We start from the raw sequence: 26729 nt of genomic DNA, 5'->3' as shown, positions 1-26729 counted from the left end.
TTAAATATACATCCAGAAGTATAAACGAGAGAGCACTATTGTGTGTTGAGAGTCCATTAAGTATCATCTTGACACAGATGACAAATGAACACTATATGGTGGTAATTCTACTCACTGAAGCAGAACTTTGACACCCAGAAGGCCAAAAAATGTGCACTAGAGTGTTACTTATACTCCCTGAAGTGCAATTTTGACACCCAGAAGTGCTAACAAATGAACACTTTATGGTGTTAATTTTACTTCCTGAAGTGTCATGTTGACACCCAGAAGTTTTAACAAATGAACACTTTATTGTGTTAATTTTACTCCCTGTAGTGTACCTTCAACACCAGGAAGTGTTATTTTGACACTTGTATGGGTGTTGTTAAGGCAACACTCGCAAAGTGTTATATTATGTTACACTTCTGAAGTGTTAATTGAGCCCGGTGGGTGTTATCCCTAATCCAAACACGATTCAAATTTAACACTTCATTTTTTTGAGTGTTGTGTTAGTCAGTGTTGGCCTATGTTATTGGCTACTGAAACTTACGTGACACAGAATGGATCTGCCTACATTGAACATTTTCTATCGAATCAAGCAGTGTATAAGGAAGGTGTAGGCGTGGTTTAGTGCTTTTTACGTGACCCGCCATGCGGGATATAAAACGTCACGGCCAAACGGCACTACCGAAACATCCCATTCTGAAAAACGAAACTCAGGTCAAGCGAGCCAATAAAACATACGCCCGCCGACCTGCAGAGACAAAACGCCCAACCCCCCACTCAAACATTCAAAAAACCACAAAAGGACGACCAGTACGGAGCGAAACGAAAAACCCCTCCCCAGCACACCAGCGTCCAAAAAAGGCAGCCCCAGCGAAAATCGCCTTCAATCTGAAGGCGAATATCAGACTTCACCGCCTCCAGGACTGCCTGCCAACTGGCAAATTTCCCCCTAAAAACCACATCACATCTATTCCGCCAAACATGTTTTTTCACAGTAGAGCAACAAAAATAATGCGATGCAAAACAGCAACCGAACAAACTGGAGGGTCTACCCCATATAAAATAAAGCCCTGTCCTACCGACCATGAACGGTCTCCCGTAACACGGTCGGTCCAGGTCTGGAACCACTCCCATAAGTTAACTACAAAGCAACAATGCCAAAAAACATGAGCGGTACTCTCTAAGCTGTCACAGCCGGTCCTCGGGCACAGTCCATCACCCAATCGCCAATGGTATCTTTTTAGGTTCGTCACCAAGGCACCGTGTGCAATTCTCCATGCAAGATCACGGAGCCTGCCACCATTCAGCCTTGAATGCACCGAACGCCATACTTCGGCAGAATGACGTCCCTGGACAAAAATTGCATTCAAGGCCCTATCCTGCAACGAACTGTGAACGAGGGCCGGCTGTGACAGGTCAACAGGGGGCAACTCAATCAGGGCGGAGCAAATGACACGCACCACCCTGTTTGGAGTACTACTATGCGGTTCTCTGTTGCTAAACAGCGCCGGGACCCATCGACGCAGGTGCAAACCGCCCCAAAAACGTAAAAAATATGAACAAGGCAACCGTGGGTCAGTTACCGCTACAAACAACTGCTTAAATAACAAAAAGGTTAATTTACTTCCCAGATGAACCACCCCTAACCCACCCTTCTCCAGTTTTTGCTACATTAGCGCCCTTTTGACAAGCTCTGTACCACCCGACCAAATAAATGAAAATATCGCTCTCTCCAACCGCACCAGGACGCGACGCGGAATTGGATACACCGCGCCCGGGTACCACAAGATGGGCGAAACAAAACGATTAATTACGGTGACTTTCCCTAGGATCGAAAGCCAGCGGGTGCCAAAGGTTTCGAGCCTGCTCTCAAGAACCTCAGCCCTCTCGTTCCAGGTTACATCACAAGGTGCATCACAGCCGAACCATATACCATTAATTTTGATATTTTGATCCGACCACGATGCACCGAATGGTAAGTCTCTGTATCTCCAGCTACCAAGGCGAAGGCCCTTTGTCTTTTCCGGATTCAACTTCGCCCCGGTAGCTCTCTCAAAGATAGATAAATTCTGCGAGAGAGCACGAAAGGAGCCCAGACTCGAAATAACACACGTGACGTCATCTGCATATTGAACGCACTTCACTTTGGCACCCCCTGGCACAACGAATGGAACAAGTCTTGAGTCCCTTTCCAAAAGACGAGACAGGGACTCGCTAAACAAAACAAAGTAATGGAGACAGAGGGCACCCCTGGCGCACCCTCCTCTCCACGTTAAAAACCTCCGAACAAAACCCATTTACGATAACAGAACTGAAACTTTCCTGATACAAAACAGAAATCCATTTACGAAAAACAGGGTGCAACTGAAACGTCTCCAATACATTCATTAAAAACCCCCGATCCACCATGTCAAAGGCCTTCTGGTGGTCCAGAGACACCAATGCACATGGCAGATCTCGTTCAATAACAAAGTCGGTCAAGTCGCGCATCAACCACAAGTTCTGCTGGATGCAATGACCCTTCACTGCACAAGTCTGGAGATCACCCACAAGATGCGGCATAGCCAGTGCAAGACGGTTGCACAAAGCCTTAGCCAACAACTTGTAGTCTACATTTAACAAGGTGATTGGACGCTTGTTATGAGGGTCCAAGGGGTCACCAGACTTGGGCAGCAAAGTAATCATGCCCAGACGTTGACTTTCGTTTAACAGTCCGTTTTGGAAGGCGTCCTCGAAGACGGCTCTGAGGTCGGGTCCTGTTATTGCCCAGAAGGTTCGGTAGAACTCCCTCGGAAGCCCGTCCGAACCCGGGGACTTGCCATTCTTCATCGTCGAAAGCGCCTTCCAAAGCTCAACAGTGGTTATTCCGCCCCCCAAAATATCATTGACATCGTGGGGAACGGTTTTTGAGATTCCCTTCAATAAATCGGCCTGTGCCGACAAGTCGACACTGCCACGCGTAAACAAACTCAAATAATAATCCTTGTATACGCGGACAATGCCGTGAGGGTCACTAACCACGGTCCCATCAGTAGCGCGCACAGACGGGACGCGTCTGTCACACGCCGATGAGCTTACGGACTGGTAAAACCTCAGTGAAGGGCGTTCCTCGGCTTCCACCGCTTCGACACGGGCCCTGACGCGGGCACCGTGGTACTTTTCATCGAGATAGGTCTGCAAAGCGATGACAGCCGAAGGGTCGCCAAACTTCACCTCCGCGCACAGCTTCGAAAAATGTTCTCTTCGACGCCGTGCGCGGGTCACGCAATACTGAATTGCGAAGCGTTTGATGCGCAACTTGACATCATCCCACCATTGGGATGTAGAAGCAAAGGCCGGCTTCAATGTTTGCCATCCTTTGTACCTGGTCTCGAAACCTTGGCGGAACTCTGCCTCGCCAAGAATCCGACAGTTAAGCTTCCATAGGCCCCGCCCGATCGGGAAAATGGAAGGCAAAACAAAACGTGCTACTACAGTGTCATGGTCAGAGAGCGGACAGCTGAGCGTCTCGCAACCCGAAAATTTAAAACTTACGGGCGCATACACTCGATCTATCCTGGAGGAATCTTCTCCGTTAAACCCCATCCACGTATACACCGTACTACACGGGTGCATATGCCTCCAGACATCGGCTAAATGGTGTGGCGAAGTGAATCTGTCCAATTCTGTGATCCCAGCGTCAGGACTAGCAGACACAGAGGCCCCGAGTCTGTCAAGACCCGAGTCTGGGACACAGTTAAAGTCTCCGACCATGACACATGGTGCACTACCAGGAACAAAGGAAGGTAGCGTGTTAAAAAATTCTCGTCTAGCAGAAGGCCGATTGGGAGCATACACATTGCAAAGGGAGATGTTACCCTGTGGATACTTGAATAGAATGCAAACCAATCGGCCCTCGTGATCCGTCTCCACCCTAGTGGCACAACCCGCCTGACGAGGTGACAGAAGGATGACAGTGCCACAGGATGAAGACGAACCAAACGAAGCATGCAGCCCACCACCCCACTCGTAAGCCCATAGAGGGACATCTTCTTCCAAAATATGTTTCCTGCAGGCAAACGCAGTCGACTTCCATTGAAATACAATATTGGAAAATGCGACTGCGCTTGCGATGATCCCTCATGCCATTGACGTTGAAAGTGGCAACTGAAAAAGTATGGGCCATGAGAGGGCAATGACGCAAAACTACGCCGACGACGATTCTGTAAGCTTCAAGCGAGCTCTAGACGACATATCGTCGTCTGAGTCGTCGCTTGAGGCCGACCTTTTTAGAGAGGGTTCCCCCATCTCGTCGTACCAGCTCGTCCCGGTGGCACGTTTCGGCTCTACGATCACCGAGTCTCCGGAGTCGCTGTCAGACAGAGCCTCCGGAGACCCGATGACTACCGAGTCCCCGAGGCGTGGTTTAGGCTTCACTTACAACAGTTACAGCTGGCGATTGGCTATTGAGATGCCCGTAATAATTCTCCCAACCCTGTTTGGGGCAACGGAGGATTTGGTAAGATGGTAAAACAATTTCATGTAACATGAACGGGCTGTAACACTGTCTTTCTTGTGTAAGCCACTTTATCCGAAGAGCACGCGACGTGGAAGAGATAGGCTATAGCACCAGTCTATCAACACTATTGCGAACGTGCAGTGGCGTTGTCAGGGTGGCCTGGGGGGGGGGGGGCCGAGGCACTTGCCCTCCCGCCACCAGGTGCCCCCAGATGAGATTTGGAGTGTTAAAAAATACTCAAACAAAATTATTAAGTACTCTAATTCTTAAATTCTCAAAGCAAAAAAATTACTTCAAGTTGCAAAATATAGCACCAGATTGCATCTAATGATCCTTAATTTATAAAACATGTCTCGAGGCGAAATGGTTAATTTCCATTTTATGTATAATGTTGTATCCGTCTAAATTAAAAAAAACCTAAATTCGGGAATCCCCTAGCTACGCCATTGTGCATATACCCAGTAAACATTTTGACGTCGGATCGACGTTGGGTTTGGGTCGCGTGAAATGGTCGGACCGACGTCTCCCACGTTCCCGTTTGCAAAGTGGCGCAACGTCGATTCGACGGCGATTCAGACGTCCAATATTCGTTGGTCCGACGTTTGGCTGACTCTTCGGTGTACCGTTCAAACGACATTCATTGGACGTCTTTCCAACAGTCAATGTCGACGTCGATTAGACGTCGATGAAACTGTCCAATATTCGTTGATCCGACGTTTGGCCGACTCTTCGGTATACATTGAAATGACTTTTATTGGACGTCTTTCCAACATTATAAAACGGTATGAAAGAGTCGTACTGTTTTTATGTTGTTTACATTAATTCCAATTTAAAATTGAGTTGCCGTGGCAACAGCCCTAACGCCCACACCAAATTAACAAACAAATAGATTGTGACCGGAAATGGAGGATGAAACTCCCTATAAATGAGTGTTTCTGTGTGTGTGTGGGGGGGGGGGCACTACATGGCTATACAGTGGCCCAGAGTCTACCTAGAATTAAACCAATGGTATATGCATTTTGACAGACATGTCAAGAAAGCGTCAGTATCTCGACAGAACTACTATTTTTGTCAAGAAGTTGAGTTATTCTATAATGTGTGAGAAATGTCCCCTTATGAACACCGTAAAAGTGTCGTGATGCACAATTACAACTCGTAAATATTATAAAAAAAAACAACACTGAATTCCACTATGGAGTAATCAAAATTCAACTCAATTATATAACGCTATGTTCGCGAGATTAATGTAGTGCAATTCGTCAAATCATTGAAGAGTAATTTTCTTGTTAATTTCCCGACTTTCCAAAAGTTTGGCACTCTTCAAATTACAGAAAATAAATCCGTTAACGAGATCCGTCGGTTGTACGGTCAATACGGCAATTTCTAGAATCACGTTACCATCTCAACATTTTTCATATATTTCTAGTTTTGTTAAAGTTGGTTGCCTGCCAATTTGCAGAAACTTGAAGGAGATACTTTATCTCGTCAACATTTTCCGACTTCTGTCATTTTTGAGATAGTACCAACTCAGTGTGCGACTCAGCAAATTACAGAAAATTAATAAATTAACAACATTCAATACCAAGTTTGTGAATTTTATGACGTTATCGTCTCGTTAACTCGACAATTTACCGTTGTTTGTGGTTTAGAAAAGTCGGTAACTTTTCAATGCAATGTCCCTTCTGCGCTTCCATAGTCTTGCACAGCGCATAAAAAGAAAACTGACATTCCTCTTTCACGTTCGCTCAGCTTCTGATGAAAGCGCTGCCGACGCACATTTGTCTACGGAAGTGTTATAAATACGTAGTCGGGGATGTGGTTGTGTTTCTGAGGATATGCGGTGGGGGTATATCGTTTATCATAAGGCTATTCTGACTGGTCGTTTGAGCGTCGGAGGGACGTTTTCAGTGCGACGTGTCCTGTCCGTAGTTGAACCGACGTCGATCCAACGAACATTTGATTATAGGTCTATTATAATAGGTCATTTCGGCGTCGGATGGACCATTAAAACGCGACGTATATCAAAGGGCTGTCATCCGACGTCGAAAAGACTACCTTTATATAACTACGATATTAACAAACGTCCATCCGCCGTCGTTAGGACGTCTAATAGTGAAAGGATTAATTTGGGACGTCAATCCGACCTCTGAACTAGCACTTATGTTGGACACCAACGTTTAACCGACCATCTGGACCTAAACCCGACGTCGATCCGACGTCAAAATGTTTACTGGGTGGACGCCCTCTGTTATATATATTTTTTTGCGTTGTCTTATGTTTGCTTGTGATATCATATTGATTTCGATTACAAACTTGTCTGTTATTGCGAACAAGGGCGTAACCACGTGTTGAAATTTGGGGGGGGGGGGCAAAACAGAGGTGGCACCAGGATTTACCCGACAAGTTCCCGACCATTTTTTTTCGCGTTGTAATATTGCATGTATCTTTATGTATGTATGTATGTATGTATGTATGTATGTATGTATGTATGTATGTATGTATGTATGTATGTATATGTATATATGTGTATATATGTGTATATATGTGTATATATGTGTATATATGTATATATATGTATATATATATATACGTACACACACTATACAACGCGAAATTTCTATCGGGGATTTAACCTTAACCTCCTGTGAAATATGGATGTTTCACGATAATAAACGCTTATCGGATAATTTTGGACCTTCCCAAAAACCAAGGTCTTACACAAGTTGGGGAGGTCCACATAAAAGGTGGGGTCGTGACCCCCACCCTCCCCTTATTGGGTGCGCCCTTGCTTGTGAAATACGGTATATAACATGATTTCGATTACAATTTTTTCGCGTTGTCTGTTGCTTCTGAAATAAATATCATTGGAGATGAATTTAAATGAATTCTAATTTGCTGCCGTTTTGTCCACACTTTAATTGCGAATATTTGTTTCAGATAGGCTATATTCTGTTTTAAAAAATAATTTCCGATCTATTGTCTTTTTGTGGTTCAATTTGTAGGCGCCCTCTGTTATGTCTTTTTCGCGCTGTTTGTTGCTCACAGTGAAATAAACTGAATTTCGGTTACCAACTTATTATTGCGCTGTTTGTTATGAAAAAGGCCTAAATTTGATTTGAGGTAAAACTTTATTTTGGCGTTGCCATTTGTTTCGGAAATGAATTTCATTTTGTTATAAATTTAATTCTTTTTGCCCACAATCTGACTAAAATATTCCAATGTTGAAATATAATTTGATATCTATTCATTATTTTGTTTGGATTTGTCACATATTTTTCACATATATATTTTATATTTTCCAATATGTTATCCCTTTGTTTCAATTCTAATTGATTTTCCGAGCTAGTAGTAGTATACTACTGAAATCTACTTTTATAGTAGTAGTAGATTGAGACTCGTCTAGACAACTAGCTCTGTCATCAGCTTTCTCCACGATCATGTGCCAGACCTATAGCCTCACTGAAATAATTTATGTCTGAAATCGTTTATTTATTCCGAGCTAGGCATAGCCTATGTTGTTTTTTAACTTGACTTTACTTTCCATTTGTTGTCTTTTTTTTCCTGATGGTCGCCCATAGGGAAACGCGTACGTACGCGCGAACCGATCGCAATAACAAGTTTTTCTACTGAGATCGGTGGCACGCGCGCCACACGAACCTGCAGTGCAACATTGTTAAACTGGTTATTTCCCGCCTTATTATATTATACATAAACCACGTACTAATCGTTTGGCACAGATCCAAAATTTCATGTGTGTTCAACCATCAACACGAATTTTCGAAGTGTGGCCAATTCAACATATTATCTCAGTGGCGTGTTCAAGTGGTCTCAACAGTTTTCCAGCCTCCCCCACCCCCACATATTGGCGTCTTTCATAAAATTGTAAAGAAAGGTTTGAGCCTAAAGCTAGGATTCTACTAATGCAGAAAAGCATTTTTTCTTATCTTGGCTTTTACATTGGCCACACAGTGGCACACTGCTGGTAACGGTCCAAGGAAAAAAATACGCGGTATCTGCCAGCGATGCATGCACTAGCACTATGCAGAGTTGTTGCAGATTAGACTGCATGCACAATTAATTTGACCATACAACCAGTCTTCGCTTTTCTCATATCCGCGGTCATTCATCTACCATAATCCAACAGAGATCAGACAAACCTTCAGGAAATCAGGCTATAAAACTGGTATGTAACAGTACATCCGGTACCTTTAATTTCGTATTTTGTTCTTTAAATTGTACGAGAAACCGCCAACTAGAACAGGCTAGGATCATCAAACGACTTCTGTTAGCATAGGCTAGGCTAACGTTATTATATGATAGCCATAGGCAACAGTATATCGTGGCAGTCTAGGCATGCACGGTAAACCGGTTTTAGTACCGGGTTTTTCCGGGCGAATTTCGGTACTATTTTTTACTTTAAGAGAACCGAAAAAACCGGAAAAACCGAAATGTGAATTCCAAATACTGGAAAAAACAAAGTTTGTTGACTTTGGTTTCTCCTATCTACCGTTTTTTTTGGCAATATGAAAGTAAATTGCAACAAGAGAAAGCTTTTCTGATAGACGACATTCTCAGCTACGATCGGCACACGCTATAACCAGTGCTTGAGGGTGGACAGCTAGGCCTAACATTAGGCTATGCAGCCCTTATATGCGTGCATCAGTTAGGTGACCTTGTAGTATTGAACTGATCTTGGTGGCCAACGTTAGTAGTTATTATTTAACTTCAGTTTATTAGTAGAGGATATGGAGAAAATCTTTTCAAACACATTGATCACAGCTCGTGTTGAAAAAATGAACGTTAAAACTTCAAAGGTACAATGCGCAATCCACAAAACCATACGACATGTACAGTCGCAGGGGGGGGGGGGGGCTCTGTGAGTTGAACAACTAAGATGCAACAAGTAACATTCAATCAATCACGGGGGGCTCTGAGTTTAACAACTTAGATGCAACAAGTAACAATCACGGGGGGGGGGGGGAGGGCTCTGAGTTTAACAACTAAGATGCAACAAGTAACATGAGAACAATCAGTCCATTATTCACAAGAGACACCTTGGCGTCAGGCTTGAGTGATATTTTTTCTGAACACAAATTTATACTTCGTGAAGTACAGTAAACACAAGACAAAGGATACGTGTACGTGATGTTAAACTTTTAGAAAAAATTCAACACATTTCATTTCGACATATTTACTTCAGTAGAGTTAACGTAGGTTATGGTATGATAGTCATGAATGGCAATAACATTTGTTGAATTTATTCTCCTTATTTTTAACCCTTTACTGCGAACGAACAGCCTTGTACCCACTGTTGGTAAAGCTTCAAAAATATGCATCTTAGCGATCGAGATTTGGATGTTTTCAATGCAATTCGGGAGGTGGAAAAAATACGGTTTTTGAACCAGATTCGGTTTTTTGCTAGAGAAAAACCGGTTGTAAGTTTTCACGAAACCGTGCATGCTTATGTGGCACTGGCAGGCCTAGTAAAATTTCACATTTTAGTCACTGGCATAGTCGTACGGAATCCAGACCAAGTCCCATACTAGTGCACGCCCGGTCGCGTGATTCTCTTCCTAGGACGACCAAGGCCAATCGATTCTTCAGGAATTTACACATTTTTGGGGAAATTTTCAAAATCAGGGTGGGCCTAGTCTAAGCTAAGCCTACGATTCTGAATTATAATATTAATATCTAGGCTATGGTATAATATAATTATATTCCCAAATGTTTTTTCCTGTATCCTATATTATTCTATAAATAATAAATAGGCTTGTGTTAGGGTTAGGCCTACCCGTGAACCATGACCCTTCAAATGGTAGTATGTACGTGCCAAATGTTTCACGACCAGGCGTGTGTATGGGATTTGATCCCCATTCGTTAGCCGTGAGTAGGCCTTATGTTGTTGGCCTCAGTGAGTAGATGAACCATATTGATTGTGTAAGAGGTCAAAGGTAATTTGGGATCAAGCACTGAAAACCTTGTAATCACCGTAACTTCACAATGCCAACTTGGATTGATCTCATACTTAGTATGTGGGTTAGCCCCACTGAGTAGATTAAACATGTTGATTATGTTGGAGGTCAACAGGGGTCAAAACCTGAAAACCTTGTAACCACCATAATTAGACCAGAAGTGTAACTACAGGGACGAGGGTGGGGATGCAATTGCTGGATTTGCTGTAGGCCTATCCCACTAACATTATTCTAGCCTGCTGGAATGAATCCCGCACAACCCCTTTGAAGCCAAAATATTGCACCATTTTGTTTATAGTTACCTTTAAATTACATATTTGGTTAAAGATGAAGCGCATCTCATCCCTCCCATTCGGGATCAGGAATTAATTAAGCATAAATTTAATACTGTCTTTATTATAAAATGATGTTGTACTAGTTTTATGCATTTACAAATGACAGTTGGGCACCAGTACTAGTACAAAATATAAGCTGATGAAATCAGGTAACACACCCCCCCCCCAGTGTTTTTGTTTTTTTTTGAGAATGAAAAATCCCCCGAACAAATCCAAAATGCGGGATTGGCAAGAAAAGTGCGAGAATCCAGCAATCCTGTGCTCTAGCGTGAACCCTGGACTAGAGCCTGTATTAATACACAATTTTCCTAACATGTAACTATATATTTAATATCTTGTCTTGTTTTACAATGATACATTTTAATAACCAGCTCAGTAAGAGGTTCGGGGCTGGGATCCGTGCTCTATTCATACCGGTGCACGCTGCTCGTGCACACATGTATCAATTTGGGTCAAAAATACAACTGCAATTTTTAGCTCAAACCAGCTATAAGCTGTTTGAGCTATTGTGATCACGCACCGTCACTCGATCTATCTATGTATCTGTCAACAATTATTAAAATTGCTCTCATTTGCACACACTTTGTTGGATTTCTACAAACCTTGGTCACACTAACCACTGGGTGGAGGGCCACCAGATGCCACCAGGGCCTTGAGATTTGAGATCAAAGGTCACCAAGAGGGCCATATTTGGGCCCACTTTGTGAAAACACGCTAAATGTATCTCCTCCTACAGATTACATTGTAAAATGTTAAAACTTTGTCACAATAGTACTTGGGTAGGGGTACCTTTGGGCCTGGGGGTGTTCAGGAATTTTTGGTCCAAGGTCCCACATGGGCCATCTGGCTCATTCCATGAAAACATGCTAAATGTATCTCCTTCCACAACTGAGGTCAGCAGAGGTCAAACACTGAAAATTCTTGTCAACACTTTAGGTTGACCATGCCTGGTCCGGTCAAGTTCAGAGTGTATGTCAACTTTGTTTCATCAGGGTTTTCTGTTATCGGGACAGTCATCATGAGTGCACTTAAGCGAAGAAGACAAGACAAGTCGAGGTGGCAAGCCGCACGAAGGAAAGTAAACAAACATGTAATGAATCAAGCCAGCAGTGATGAAGAATTCATAGAAAACTTTCAACAATTCAAACATGCTTCTGAGGATGTGCTCGAAGTCCCTGAATGTCCTTTGGAGAACCATTCGGTGTTCCAAGTTTTCTGAGTAAGGAATCACATAGTATAACTACCAGTCACAGTATAGTTCCATGTGAAGGTGATGTTGCTGAAGGACATCTTGCCGTTGCTGATAGCTTTAGGCCTTCAAACATTGTGGACATGGATGAAGATGACAATAGTGATGAATTTGTTAAGGAAATTAAAATTGCTGATCATTTTAAGCCTTCAAACATTGTGGACATTGACGAAGATGACCATGATGATGAATTTGTTAACGAAATGAAAGAATTGAATTTACAAGATGACATCGCCAAATGGGCATGTGATGGTAGAGTACCACATACAATGATAAATGGCCTGCTGAAAGTTCTGAGGAAACATAACTTCAATTTGCCAGCAAAAGCTGAGACCCTGTTAGAAACACCTAAAAATGTAGATGAAAAAGAAAAGTCTGGTGGGAAGTACACATATTTTGGTATACGCAAAGGCATTACAAATTTGTTGTCACAATCTATAGATCTTAATGCAATCGAGTCTGGTATTCACTTATCTGCAAATGTGGATGGTGTGCCAATATTTGATGGGAGTGACAAATGATTTTGGCCGATTTTGTGTACAATTTCAAACCTTTTACCAGCACAACCATTTGTTGCCGCTCTCTACATGGGAGACACAAAGCCATCTGACCTAGACTTTTTGACAGACTTCGTTGAAGAAATAAAGACTCTACTCTTGGGAGGGATATTACACAATGGGAAAACCATCCAAGTCACTCTTAAAAGTGTGGTTTGTGATGCTCCTGCAAGAGCTATGGTCAAAGGAATTATTCAGTTTAATGGTACTTATGGGTGCGATTATTGTGAAATTCGAGGTGTATGGGAAAATGGATCCATGCAGTTTCGTGATATTGATACCCTACGTACTGACGCTTCCTTCAGGTCAAAATCAAATGCTAAACACCATAAAGTTGACAGCCCATTTCTAGACTTGCCAGTAGACATGGTCAAATGTTTCCCCTTAGATTATATGCACCTTGTAAATTTAGGAATCACAAAGGAGTTGATTGGTTTATGGACAGGGTAATCATTACTTTCGACTTTCTCCAGCTCTGAAAGGATGCCTAAGCCAACGATTAAAGTGATATGAAACAACATTTCCCACGGAAACAATTTTCTCGCCAACCAAGAAGTCTACTTCATTATAAAAAACTCTGGAAGGCTACAGAGTACAGGACATTCTTGTTGTATACAGGTCAATTTGTGTTGCGTGACATTATCAGCCATGAGCAATACAAACATTTCATGTGTTTGTCCATAGGTATTTCAATATTATTGAATGAGAATTTAGTTAGGAAATATGTGGACTATGCTCAGGAACTTTTAGAGTACTTTTTCCACAAAGGCATGGAACTCTATGGAAGACAAATTTCATCATATAATTTCCATGCTGTTGTCCATTTGCCAATAGTTGCAAAAGAGCATGGGTGTCTGGAAAACTGTTCTGCATATCATTTTGAGAACTACATGCAGAAACTAAAATCAATGGTGAGATCTGGTAAAAATCCTTTGGTACAAGTAGCTCACAGACTTGCAGAATATGAGAAACATCAGTCGAAAAATACAAATGTGGTGCCTATGGAACTGGAGATTAGCTCTGCGAAGCCAGATAACTGTTATCTATTGAAAAGTGGACATTACTGTTTGGTACATGCTGTCAACATGGCATATATATTATGTGAAGAGTTCCACAAACCAGCAAACTTCTACACCAATCCATGTGAATCTCAGCTACTGAGAATATCTCAAGTATGCATGAAAAACAGCAAAATGATACAACTACAGAAAGCTGCATTCAAGGAAAAAGCTCTGTTCATTCCTCTAAACAACAAAACTGGAGTTGTACTGCCATATCTGCATAACCTATAATAACCAGTAACACAATATTGCGAATTGCTAGAAATAATTGCACTGTCCTCTATAATACTATTAGTTTTTTTTTGTCATCATTCAGTACACTCATTATGGAGAAATATGCTATTGTGGAATTCCAAAACAGTCTTGCTGGAGTGGTGCCAACTTCTTGGATATTTAAGAAAGATGGAAAAATTTGGTGCAAATGGACTGCATCCCGGACTAAAACAATTGCATGCGAGCTGCCCAATCCATCATGGACTACATCCTCAATTAAACGGGTTGTTGCATACAGAGGTAGGTGAATTATACATGTATTAAATAATGCATAGTGATAGTTTGCTGTAAAAAGCAAACGTGAGAGAAGCAGATGTCAGTAAATTGGTATATCTCTGTATCTATACATGCACAAGAAATTCCCCCAAACTAGTCACATTCCTCAGGGCACTCTACATGCACACATGTGAAGTGTTTGCACTGGATAGAAAATTCGTCCCGGTTACCCGGACTTCCCTATATACCCGCCGGGTACCCAATTTTTTTACTGCGCTCACTTCTTCGCTTCCATGATTTATTGGTCGCAGCTCAAGCGCAGCCCTAGTGTGACTGCTGTTGTAATCGGAAATTTTCTCATTTTTCAACAGTAAAAATCTAACATGATATAGAAACACAGGCCAGACCTGATATATATGCTCATTTGACATCATAAAATGAAATAGCCATGAATGTATTTTTGTTGGGGGGGGGGGAGTGGTTTACAAAGATGATTTTTTGGGGGGAACATTGTCTAAAGTTTTCGTACATTAACATTTGACATCACCATTTACTGTCACCGCCAAGATAAAAAATAGATCTCTAGTCTTCCTGTAACAGAAACCACGGTCAAATATCATTTAAAATTCTAATTCAGACAAAGTTTAAATCTCAAAGGCAAGGAATCACTAAGCCCGCAGCTTTCTAAGAGGGCCTCAATATTAACCAAACTAATTCTCAAACTAATCTTATATCTCTTCTAGCATCTTACAGTGAAGCTGATAATGTCTGTCTTGGGTTTGAGCACAGCAGCACAGTGGAGGTGACGGAGGCTGACCTAAACTTCCCTGAGGCAGATCCTGCCACATCAAGCAGCACCAGTAATTCTAAAAGAAACATATTTAGGCCCCTCCACTACACCGGAGAACCAAACTCCAACACTGCTAATTTGGTAATGTTAAAGTTGTGACTGCTGGGTGAAATGATATTAAGTTCTGTTAAATCAGGAAATATTAGTAGGAAAAGCCTACAGTACTTTAGTGATAATTAGCTGTGTGACACATTGAACTAATATATTGCTGCAAATATTCATTGATGAAGTATATCAAACTATGGGGGAGGGGGTGGGGGGCAAAAGGTGAGCGGCTGATGGGTGTCAAAACTGCACATTGTCTGGTCTCTTTCCTAATTGGCACCTCATTTAGCATGCATGCACCCTGCAGGGTTGGCGTAAGGACCGGGATTGCGGGAATCCTGTAGTGTTTTTGTGTATTCCCTCACATTTTAAATATGAGGGGGGGGGGGGGATATTTCATTTATGGTATCAGCTACTCTACTGTACCTTTGGTGTATTTTTTTCCAACAAAATCTGCTTTATTGGGGTCAGGTAACTTGGGGTAATATGATATCACTAAACTCCTACATATTGTATTGTACACTCATTGGGTAGTACTTTACATGAGGGCCCATGTAGCTAATGAGCATATGACAATTACATTTGCATGAAATTTAAGGATCTGGTATTTGTTATACAGTAACGTGTCAATGATGTACATAGTATTTATTTCACAAAATTATGATTTTATCATTTAAAGATGAAACTGGAAAAAACTCAAAGAACCAAAGACAGAAAAGAGGCAAGAAACGTTCTCTTCATACTTTGGACGAAGCGGAGTTGGACGAAGCCAGTACTGCAGAAGAACCCAGTTCTGAATCTGGTAAATAACATATTTGTTTATGCGTACCAGTCTCCCCAGTATATGAAAGCAGTAAACCTACTGTGACACATGATTCATTTGGTAGACGTGTGCCACTGTTACATATAACGCCTAAGAGAAGGAAGGCTATATAGGTCTTAGCATTAGGGAAAACTAAACTTGCAGAGGGTAAAAAGAGGCCAAAAAATAATACTAAAAGTAAACTTCTTCCTGAAGGAGAAACCCTTGAACTTCTTGATTCAGAAGATTGGTAGAGAAGCACAGAGAATTAGATTTGTACCAAAAATAAAACCTGGCCACAGTAAACATGCATGTTAATTAACACTTGATGCAGGTAGGATTACTACTCCTTGCACAGTCTTTGATGGATAACATTGAATGAAACATAGCTGGCTACCATCGTTACCATAAATAGTATAACTCCCAATGAGTATACATTTTCTGATGGGTAATCAGGAGTTCAGTAAGTATAGATAATGTAATACTTAATAATATATAATAATAATAATTACTATACCAGTTAGTAATATCTATAGTAATGAATACTAGTACCCAACCCCAATTTGGAATGTTTGGATGGATACCTCATTTCATTTCCATTCAGAAAGGGTGATGAATTAACATGCATTTAAAGATGAAACTGGAGAAAACTCAAAGAAAGGAACCAAGAAACGTTTTCTACATGATGCCGAGTTGGACGAAGCCAGTCACACTACAGAAGAACCCAGTTCTGAATCTGGTAAATAAAATCCTAAAAATTTAGGAAAGAAACGTTTCCTGTTGAAAATTTGCTGTGGCCATATTCATTCTAATAGAAGCACACTGTGCTGAGGCAATAAGGTAGGTAAATACAAAATTGTGTACTTATATTAGGAATATGTTGTATGATTTTCAGAACAGGTACATGTACAGTGTATTACACTCAGAAAAACTCAGAGTTTATATCATATTATATGCTGATACATCAGTTTTCATACCTCCGTTATAAATACTGATGTCTTCATGATTTTCCATGATGTTGGTTCTTCATTTTCAGTACAGATGTTCACGCCATCCTTTTCCTATTAAATCCCCTCGTTCCCCTTACCTTTTACAATTCCCATATTCTCTTCCCCCTCCCATTCCCATATCTTGAACTTCACATTCCTCCCTTTCCCTTCCCATATCTGGACAATTATCTTGTCCGCTCCTTCCACTCCCCATCCCATATTATCCCTTCCAATATCCTTACCTTCTCATACCTATCACTCTATCACCCTTTCTATCTATCTGTGAACAATTGTTGAAAGTGACCCTGTGCTTGCATTCCCAATAAATTTTAGGGATGTACCGGATCCTGAATTATCCCGGATAGTACCAACTATCCAGCCGGACCAGGTTGTAGTTATAATGGCACATCAAAAGGAAGGGTACAGGCCTATAGGGGCCATTCACGTACGTGTAGCCATGATTATTTTGATGGGACGACGTAAGTGTGCTCCTATCTTCACCCAGAAACTTGCTACTAATATTTTCACTCAAAAAATGACTATGTAGTCTGATGCGCTGATATACACACGTGTTTGTCAGACTATATCTTTAATGATAATCCCTATTGGATAATTCTAATGGTGTGCTCTTTCACTATGATTTTGGTTTATATAGTAAGCAAAGGAATATCACTGAGCCTTTTGGACTCTTCATTATCATGATAATGTTCATATTAGTTCTCATTTACTTGCAGTGGCATCGGAAGGTACTTTTGAGTGGGGGGCTGAAGACTGATGGCCGGCCTGGGGGAGGAGTCTAAGGGGATGGGTTGTCCCCCTCCCCACACCCCCTCCCCTTTGGAATTTTTGGGCATTTCCAGGTGGCGTCAGATGCAATTTGGTGCAATGTAGCACACTTCAACACCCACTCCATTTTGTAACAAGAGCCCAAGGGCACTGTGGTTCCTTGCTTGGGGTATATGACAATACACATAATATTATCAAGCAAGATTGGGCTCAAATAGTCAAGTAATTGTGGTCGTACATGTTCCCATAAAGTAACCAAAACTATAGCCAACACTTTTGTGATCACAAAATGTGATCGGATTTTGGATCAAAAGGCACTTTTGAGATCTAAATATGGCGTCGAAAATGTAAGAAATATAAGAGACCTACAAGCGTGTCAACAGATATGATAACATTGGTGACCTCAGATGACATGACCTTTAAGTTTCAAAATGTTCCACCACCCCGTTCACAACTTGTCCCAAAATATCAACCATGTCACACCTTGGCATTGAGATTTAATTGCATTAAATTAAAAAAAATTAACTTTGAACTTGTATACATAACTTCACACACAAAGGTCACCCGAAGGTCAAGCAATTGACATTTTTGATCGGTGAGACCTAAAAAGAGCATGACTGTAAAAATTCAAACATTTTTCTTTGCCCATTTCCCCCCCCCCCCCAAAAATACTACTTTTTTAACATTAGCTGACCTTTGGTGACGTTGGACCACATGACCGTTAAGTTTGAAAATGTTCCCCTATACCATTTGCAACTTGTCCAAAAAAATAAACCTTGTCACACCTTGGCACTGCGAGTTAACTTTGACCTCATATGACTTCGCACACGAAGGTCACATGGGGGTCAACCCATTGACATTTATGATCAGAAGGTACCTTTAACATCTGAAAATAGCATCGAAACTGTAAAAATCCACAAAACACGAAAAGATCACCAGAGGTCAAATTGAGGTCAAGGGTCACCCAGATGCGGGTCGACAATTGGATTACATTGAAGCAACTCCCAACCCTAACGGACAATTTGTTCTCAAATTATCGCAAAAATACTAGTTTTTTATCATTAATTGACCTTTGGTGACCTCGGATCACATGACCCTTAAGTTTGAAAATATTCCCCTATACCATTTGCAACTTGTCTCAAAATATCAACTGTGTAACACCTCGGCACTGGGAGTTATTACACTAAATGTGTGAAAATTAACTTTGACCTCATATAACTTCGCACACGAAGGTCAGACGGGGGTCAAACCATTAACATTTATAATCAGAAGGTACCTTTAACATCTGAAAATAGCATCGAAACTGTAAAAATCCACAAAACACGAAAAGGTCACCAGAGGTCAAATTGAGGTCAAGGGTCATCCAGATGCGGGTCGACAATTGGATTACATTGAAGCAACTCCCAACCCTAACGGGCAACCTGTTCTCAAGTTATCGCAAAAATACTAGTTTTTTATCATTAATTGACCTTTGGTAACCTCGGATCACCTGACCCTTATGTTTGAAAATATTCCCCTATACCATTTGCAACTACTCCAAAAATATCAACCTTGTCACAACTTGGAACTGGGAGTTATTGCATTAAATGTCTGAAAATTAACTTTGACCTCATATAACTTCGCACACGAAGGTCACATGGGGGTCAACCTATAGACATTTATGATCAGAAGGTACCTTTAACATCTGAAAATAGCATCGAAACTGTAAAAATCCACAAAACACGAAAAGGTCACCAGAGGTCAAATTGAGGTCAAGGGTCATCCAGATGCGGGTCGACAATTGGATTACATTGAAGCAACTCCCAACCCTAACGGACAATCTGTTCTCAAGTTATCGCAAAAATACTAGTTTTTTATCATTAATTGACCTTTGGTGACCTTGTATCACATGACCGTTAAGTTTGAAAATATTCCCCTATACCATTTGCAACTACTCCAAAAATATCAACCTTGTCACAACTTGGAACTGGGAGTAATTGCATTAAATGTGTGAAAATTAACTTTGACCTCATATAACTTCGCACACGAAGGTCAGACGGGGGTCAACCATTAACATTTATGATCAGAAGGTACCTTTGATATCCAAATCTAGCATCAAAACCAAACATTTCCTTTTTTGCTCGTTTCCTCCCAAAATAAGCACATTTTTTCTAATGTGACCTTTGACCTTTTGAGCTTGGTTTCAGATGTTGTTTAATCTCCTGATTCCAAAAAACAAAACGACAAGTCTGTACAACCATCCTAACTCCGACCGAAAAACTTTGACCCCATATAACTTCGCACATAAAGGTCACACGGGGTCAACCCATTGACATTTATGATCAGAAGGTACCTTTGACATCTGAAAATAGCATCAAAACTGTAAAAATCCCCAAAAACACGTCAAGGTCACCAGAGGTCAAATTGAGGTCAAGGGTCACCGAGATGCGGGTCGACAATTGGATAACATTGAAGCAACTCCCAACCCTAACGGACAATTTGTTCTCAAGTTATCGCAAAAATACTAGTTTTTTATCATTAATTGACCTTTGGTGACCTCGGATCACATGACCGTTAAGTTTGAAAATGCTCCCCTAACCAGTTCACAACTTGTCCTAAAATATCAATCTTGTCACACATTGGCACTGGGAGTTATTGCAGTTTTAATATTTTCGGTTTTTGGACCATAACTGACCTTTGGTGACCTTTGTGGGCACCAGAAAAAATAGGGCACACCTTCTCCATATGGCGGATCTATAGTCAAAGTTTGGCCTCAATCCAACATTCCCTTATTGAGATAGAGCGTACCCAAGCAAGTGTCACAGACACACACACACACACACATACATACATACACACACACACACGCCAACCTGACTGCATAGGTTCCTTTTGCTAAAGCAAGGAACCAAAAACTCTTGCATTTTCACCTGGCCTTAGATGCAATTTGTTGCTTCAAATGAGATTTTTTTCTCATTTGGAAATAAAAAAGGGGTTTTCTGACTTGCGAAGCGGAATGATACTTCCACCCCTCCATATTTTGACTGGGGGGCCTGGTGCCCCCCCCCCCCCGGTTCCTACGCCCTTGTTTACTTGTGCTGACAGCTGCTTATAACATTTTGAAAAAGATCCGGTTCCAGCCGGATTTCTAAAAATATCTGACCGGATAATAAAAAATATCAGGGGGTACCGGATATCCGGTACACCCCTTATAAATTTTGATGACACTTGGGCACTGCAATCATCATAGGAATATGGGTAGTGAGTGTTGTCGGGGATTTGGGGTCAACTCTACAGTGTTCCTTTATGATGACTTAAAATTTGTGTATTGGTTTAAGCGTTACTTTTATATCTATAGATGGACCTGCAAAACAGCAAAGCGAGCTTCCACCACCACCAGAAACTTGATACACTCGGGTCCTATCACCTGTCTCGGGTATGTGGGAAAACTATATAACCTTGTATAGTTTGTAAACATAAATTAATTCTTTCGTGGCCATCGCGGTACATTTTTAAATGGTTAAAATATCCAGCATCATACAAGTTAAATTATTGGCTTCTTCCACTGGCACAAAAGGGAATTTTAATTAGTCGGAAAACCAAACAATACTACGACGTCTAGTCGTCTGCGCTTTAAAACTTATCCATTTTTTCGCTAGAGTGCAGCAGAGCTAGGGATAGCACAATTAATATTTTGGAGGTTTTTTAAGCCCTTAACATGATCAGCCAGACACTATGTCTTGTTAGTGTGTTTTGCACTGTGGTAGGTAATTTTCTGCTATTTAATGTAAACAAGTAGTGAAAGTTGTACGTCACTAAATAGTAGTAATTAAATATTCATGAGGCTGGCTTGAACATTTTTATCTCGAAAATTGAGTGGTAAATTTGAATATTATGTTACTCTTGTCAATAATCTAGTCTACTGAACTAGATATATGGTACTTTTAGATTATTTAGAAGGATCCACAAAGTTATGATAATGACCTGGAGTATTCTTTTAATTAGTGGATACGGAGCAAAAGATTATACCACAGAGTAATAGACTTCACGGGTCACTGAACCAATTTCCTAAAAAATAAAATAGTGATGTCATGTTACAGAGGATCAGTTGGGGATTACTCAGGAAGAAAATGTCTGGAGCAAGTCTAAACTTTCAAGAATTCAAGGATGTTATAGCATTAGACAAATTAATTTATTATAAGAACAAAAATACATTTTAGCTACCTTGCTACATCAACAAGGAAATGATTTTTCATCCAAAAAACATTGTGGGTGGAAGACTCATATGGAGTAGACGAAACCTATTGTTTAATATCTATGCTTATACAGTGTATCACAAATATCATTGAGGTCACAGGGTCAGATGTTAAATTATTCAAATTGCAACATAAGTTGTATATAAGGTCACCAGAGAAGTCTTGTATGAAGTTGACATATGTCACACTTGACTTGACGTTGTTGGAGTGATAACTGACCAGTGCATGTCACTGTGTGTGTTAAATGTTATGTTATTTTTTTTTTGGGGGGGGGGGTACTTTAACTGTTCACAGAATGTGTGCATTCTGGTTTAGTGAACAGGTCAGCTCTGTCTGCTTTGAAGTAATTAAATACTGCATGATTGCTGAATGTTGAATCCCTTGTTAGGTATTTGACTTCAAATTAGTACTGAATGCTGCTGCAGTGAAATGGTTGTTATTGCTTTCAGGAAGATTTGGACACACCAGGGGTTTCACCAGTGGCACATATTACTAGTAGGCATGAAGAAACCTTAACACCGAGGCGTATCTCCAACCGGCCAACACCCGTGAAAAATGATGACCTCTATGGTGAGTGTTTTTTAAATTAAGGGCAATTCTATGAAAAAGTTAACAATGCCCTGAAATTAGTCTCAACTTCTGGCAAATTAGTAATTGTCTTTCATTTAGACCGTGGGTCGTAGTCCAAAAATGTGTCTAGAAATTGATTTCCGTTCCCAGAATACCTACACTAAAACAAATTTCACAGTTCTATTAAGAAAAATGTCAATTTTCATAAAACTAATGTTCGCAAACTTGTGCACTTTAAGAAACTATTAAACAAAATGGATGACAGTTTGCTAAACACAACTGTACTAATTCCAAAAGTTTTTCTAATTGAAACAGGCATCTCTTTTATTGAATAAGTTTTTGCATGTTGATAAGCATACACCTGTTGAACATCTGTGCAAAATTTCGCGGATAAAAGACATGGAATTGCGGTGGAATTGAAGAGAAGCAAAATCAAACTAGATGGCACTTTTCCAATTTTAGATGATGAGAGCAAGAATGCAAGATAGATTGTATACAACTGCCAGCACTCATTGACCTCGCAAAGGGGCATGGGGGGAGGGAATATACAGCTGGCAGCTTAGTGGCATGGACGACAGGGGTGGGGAAGTAGAGGGGGGCATGTGCCCCCTGAAAATGTACCTCCAGATGAGTTCTCTCTTGGCTGAAAATAGGAAAAATGGTGATGACATCAAATGACCTTCAACCCCCCCCCCCCTCTCAAAAAAAAGCTCACTTCCTAGATTAATGATAAATAAAGAAAAGAGCTGTTTTCATGCCATTCCATTTATCATTTATTCTCATTATGTAACATCTGCAATACTGTACATACAATACTGTAGTATGAACACAAAAGTGACACCATGGCACTAGCCCTGCTCTTTGCCACCAACACCTATCCAGAAAATATATCATTAATGTTGTAGAGGTTTCATCATCATGATTTTAATGTAAATTTTTCCATATGTGCACACATGACATCATGGGCACCAGGTGTGGTGCCAGGATTTCCCGACATGGGGGCTAAGGTCCCGACGAAACTCCCTCCAAATTTAACAAAAACCGATAGCCGTTTGGCCGTGCCCTTTTCTAATCTTATTTCGAGCCCTGTATCTATAGATACACATACATAATATACACATAAATATATACAGTCATGCTTTGTTTGTGCGTGTTTGTGAAAATCTGTGACACCGCTTGTGAATACGATAAGTTGACACAAGGTCTGTCTAATTTTGTTTATACAGAAATTTGTATGTTTGAACTCTAGTGTAACAGGAGTAACCATGATGTAAGTAATTGACCATTTTGGTATTTCGCCGAAAATGGTAAATTCTGTAACAATACTATGCACCCCATTAAATATATGTGTGCCATTCAATGTGAAGGCAAATGAACATTAGTATTACTTCATTCAGTATCAGTACTGCACGTTTTGGATAAACCTGATTTTCAGTTTTAGGATGCTTGAGAAATGTAACACAAGTAACTGCATGACTGCTGCATTAGGTCATGTTATCAATAGATTTTTGCTGCTGGAATAAGCTCCACAGCTGTCATTGACATATATTTGTATTGATATGTTTACCTAAAAGTTCTACATTGATCAGTGCATATATGATAGAGAACGCTACTCCACTCATGGCATAGCTAGCTATGGCATAGCTTTGTAATAAGTCTGATTTAGAGACTTGCACACATACAATCTACTGCAGTGACAGAATTGGCTACAGCAATGCCTCTTGGTAAATTGCTTAGAGTGACTAAGTTCACACACCATAACACCCCTGGTGCCCTATTTTATATATCAGAGAAAATGGAGCATACTATTTAAAAACAAAAATAGTGACTGCATGTTTTCATTTCAATTTCACATTTACTCAGCAGATTACTGCAAGTGGGAGAGGAGAATAGAAGGCTTAACATAGAAAACAAGCATGACATTGCTCCTGGTGAAGCGGAGGAAGTGATTGAGTGCTTCAACAAAAAGCTGTCCACGGTTCTAGAATTGAACCAATTTGAACAGAAACTAAAGGATCAGCCCTTCAGGCAGAAAGTGGTATGATATTGTCAGAATTTATGAGGGGCCAAAGATTTTCCAAAATGACCGTTATTTGATCCAAGGTCACCAAAGGTCAATTATGGGTCAAAATGTGTGTTTTTTAGCAATAACTTGTGTAACTCCTCCTGATAAGGTTGACATGGTTGTGCATTGGGTAAAGGATCGTTTCCAAACATAACGGTCATATTATCCAATGTCAACGAATGTCAATCAGGGATCAAAAACTAGTATTTTGGCAATAAGTTGTTACAAAACTGCCACTAACATGGTCCAACATGGTTGATACTTTGGGACTAGTTGTGAATGGGGTGAAGGATCAATTTCAATCATAACCATCATGTGAGACAAGGTCAACAAAGGTCAATTAGGGGTCAAAAACTAGTATTTTTGCAATAACTGAAGAACAAAATGTCTGTCACTGTCAAAAGTTATGCTTTTGTAATACAATAGTCGAATTGCACCTGGGTGACCTTTGACCTCCAGTGACCTGTATCTAATCTTCTCATTTTCCACTGTTCAAGTTTTTCAATGTAAATTTTTTCACTCTTAGAGTTTACCAAAAAGTGTACATGACCAGATCATAACATGTTTGCAATCAAAGCAAAAACGCACTGTCGCGTAACCAGACGAAACTACAGGTTCGAGAACCGCCTTGTTTATTTTTGGTTACATTCAGTCTTTCAAAATACAGTGTGCTTGTATAATAATAATACAAATGTGTGACCGTGTAGCATTTCCTCTCTTGAATAAATGTCCCATTATTTTCAGACCTCGTACTTAACAACATATTCGGGAGCAGACCCTGGAAAAATGGTCCTGGCCATGATGACGGCTGTCACCGAAAACTCTCTGGCTGAGCAGTACTCCTATGCTGGGAAGTCCAAGAATGGAGTTGCAAAACTACCGTTCAAGGGCTTGTACTTGAACAAGTGCATTTACTGTAAGTGTTTTCTTCATAAAGCACACACCATATTATGTTCTTGTGCATGCTACAAGATGTAGTGAAAAACAGTGATGGCGCCAGCATTTGCTTGTCCAAGTTCCTTGATGGGGAGCGAAGGCAAGTGAAGTATACGACAGGTTGGAGAATGGAGGCACATGGAGGGGGGAGTTTGGGGCGAAGAAAAAAACTTTTATAGACAAATTTGTACTCGATTTGGTATGTAGGTTCCTTGTGGTGACTAAATGGTCCCTATTGTTTTTGGTGTATGTCAAAGGTCAGGAGGGGTCAAACACTGAAAATCTGGTCAAAACGGATTCACAGCTTGTAAACAGCATAACTTGACAAGGTTAGCAAGTTGATACTTGGTATGTCAGTTCCCCATAGTAAGTGCAAAACCCCCATTATTTTTGGTGGTGGTCAAAGGTCATTCAGGTCAAACTCTAAAAGCCTTGTAAACACCACCACTTAATAAGGCTAACTTGTATGAAGTTTATATTCGGTATGTGGGTTCCTCATGGATATTACATGATTTGTCTTGTTTTGGGTGTAGGTCGAAGGTCACATGAGGTCAGATAATCAAATTCTGATAAATGCCCTAATTTAGCTTGCCTATCTGGTAAATGCTAATTTAACAGTTTAGAAATATTCTACATAACTGAAATCAACAGTTTTTTTTTTTTTTTTTATACTAAACACCTAGATAACAAGATAAGGCTTAGTTCTGGCTAACCACGCCCCACAATGGACTGATCCATTTTCTAAAAAGGGCTGTCAAAATTATAGGAATGACTCCACACAAAGGTATGCTTGTGCTTTCATTCTATAATCCCTATAATCCCTATATTGTTAAAGAAAACTCAATCCATTAAGGTCAATCCAGGAAGCAAATGGTTTATAGAGAGAGTCATTTATAAACAAGCATGACAAATGGACTGGTCCAGTAAATTGGTGGATATTCAATTTCCATCAGTGTATTTATTGAAGTTTTGTTGGCTAAACAAGTGTTGAAACATATTGGAATTGTAATGAAGGGCCCTCATTTTTGGATGGCGTAAAATTTCTGTGATCCTTAAATTTTGGGCCTTGTGTGCCCAAAATGTTGTCGGCTCTGAAAACAAATTTTTTAGAAATTTTGTGGGCCTATAATCGTGTTGGCTTTGAAAATATTTTTGGGCCCTAACATTGTTTGGGCCCTACAAAAATTATGTGTGCCCTGCAACAATTTTGTGGGCCCTACAATTTTTGGCTTCTAAAAGGTATGTGCTTCTGCACCATTGGTGCTCTAGTTTGGTAGTATTGCTGTTACCTAAGTAGTACTAGAG

General features: G+C 40.6%; 1 protein-coding gene across 2 annotated transcripts; it reads left to right on the top strand.

Moving 5' to 3' along the window:
* Nucleotides 1-8485: 8485 nt before the first annotated feature.
* LOC139984718 (uncharacterized) lies at nucleotides 8486-22103 on the top strand. 2 transcript variants are annotated; one of them, XM_071998744.1, is made up of 6 exons: nucleotides 8486-8666; nucleotides 13974-14170; nucleotides 14890-15077; nucleotides 15721-15843; nucleotides 16478-16582; nucleotides 20956-22103. In XM_071998744.1, the coding sequence occupies exons 2-6, from the start codon at nucleotides 13984-13986 to the stop codon at nucleotides 21052-21054; spliced, it is 702 nt and encodes a 233-aa protein (XP_071854845.1). In that variant the 5' UTR covers nucleotides 8486-8666; nucleotides 13974-13983; the 3' UTR covers nucleotides 21055-22103. The 2 variants fall into 2 exon arrangements, with proteins under 2 accessions (XP_071854845.1, XP_071854846.1); XM_071998745.1 differs by having other exon boundaries at nucleotides 8491-8666; nucleotides 14890-15069.
* Nucleotides 22104-26729: the final 4626 nt, after the last annotated feature.

Source organism: Apostichopus japonicus, chromosome 17 (assembly GCF_037975245.1).
Source record: "Apostichopus japonicus isolate 1M-3 chromosome 17, ASM3797524v1, whole genome shotgun sequence".
Taxonomy (NCBI): Eukaryota; Metazoa; Echinodermata; class Holothuroidea; order Aspidochirotida; family Stichopodidae; genus Apostichopus; species Apostichopus japonicus.
The sequence above is the reverse complement of the archived record's forward strand: the minus strand, read 5'-3'. Positions and strand labels throughout refer to the sequence as shown.

Excerpts from the sequence above, each read along its gene's own strand:
- LOC139984718 (XM_071998744.1), top strand. The coding sequence starts at position 13,984 with ATGGAGAAATATGCTATTGTGGAATTCCAAAACAGTCTTGCTGGAGTG. Across the intron at positions 15,078-15,720 it reads ACTCCAACACTGCTAATTTG|ATGAAACTGGAAAAAACTCA; the intron begins GTAATGTTAAAG and ends TATCATTTAAAG. Across the intron at positions 15,844-16,477 it reads AGAACCCAGTTCTGAATCTG|ATGAAACTGGAGAAAACTCA; the intron begins GTAAATAACATA and ends ATGCATTTAAAG.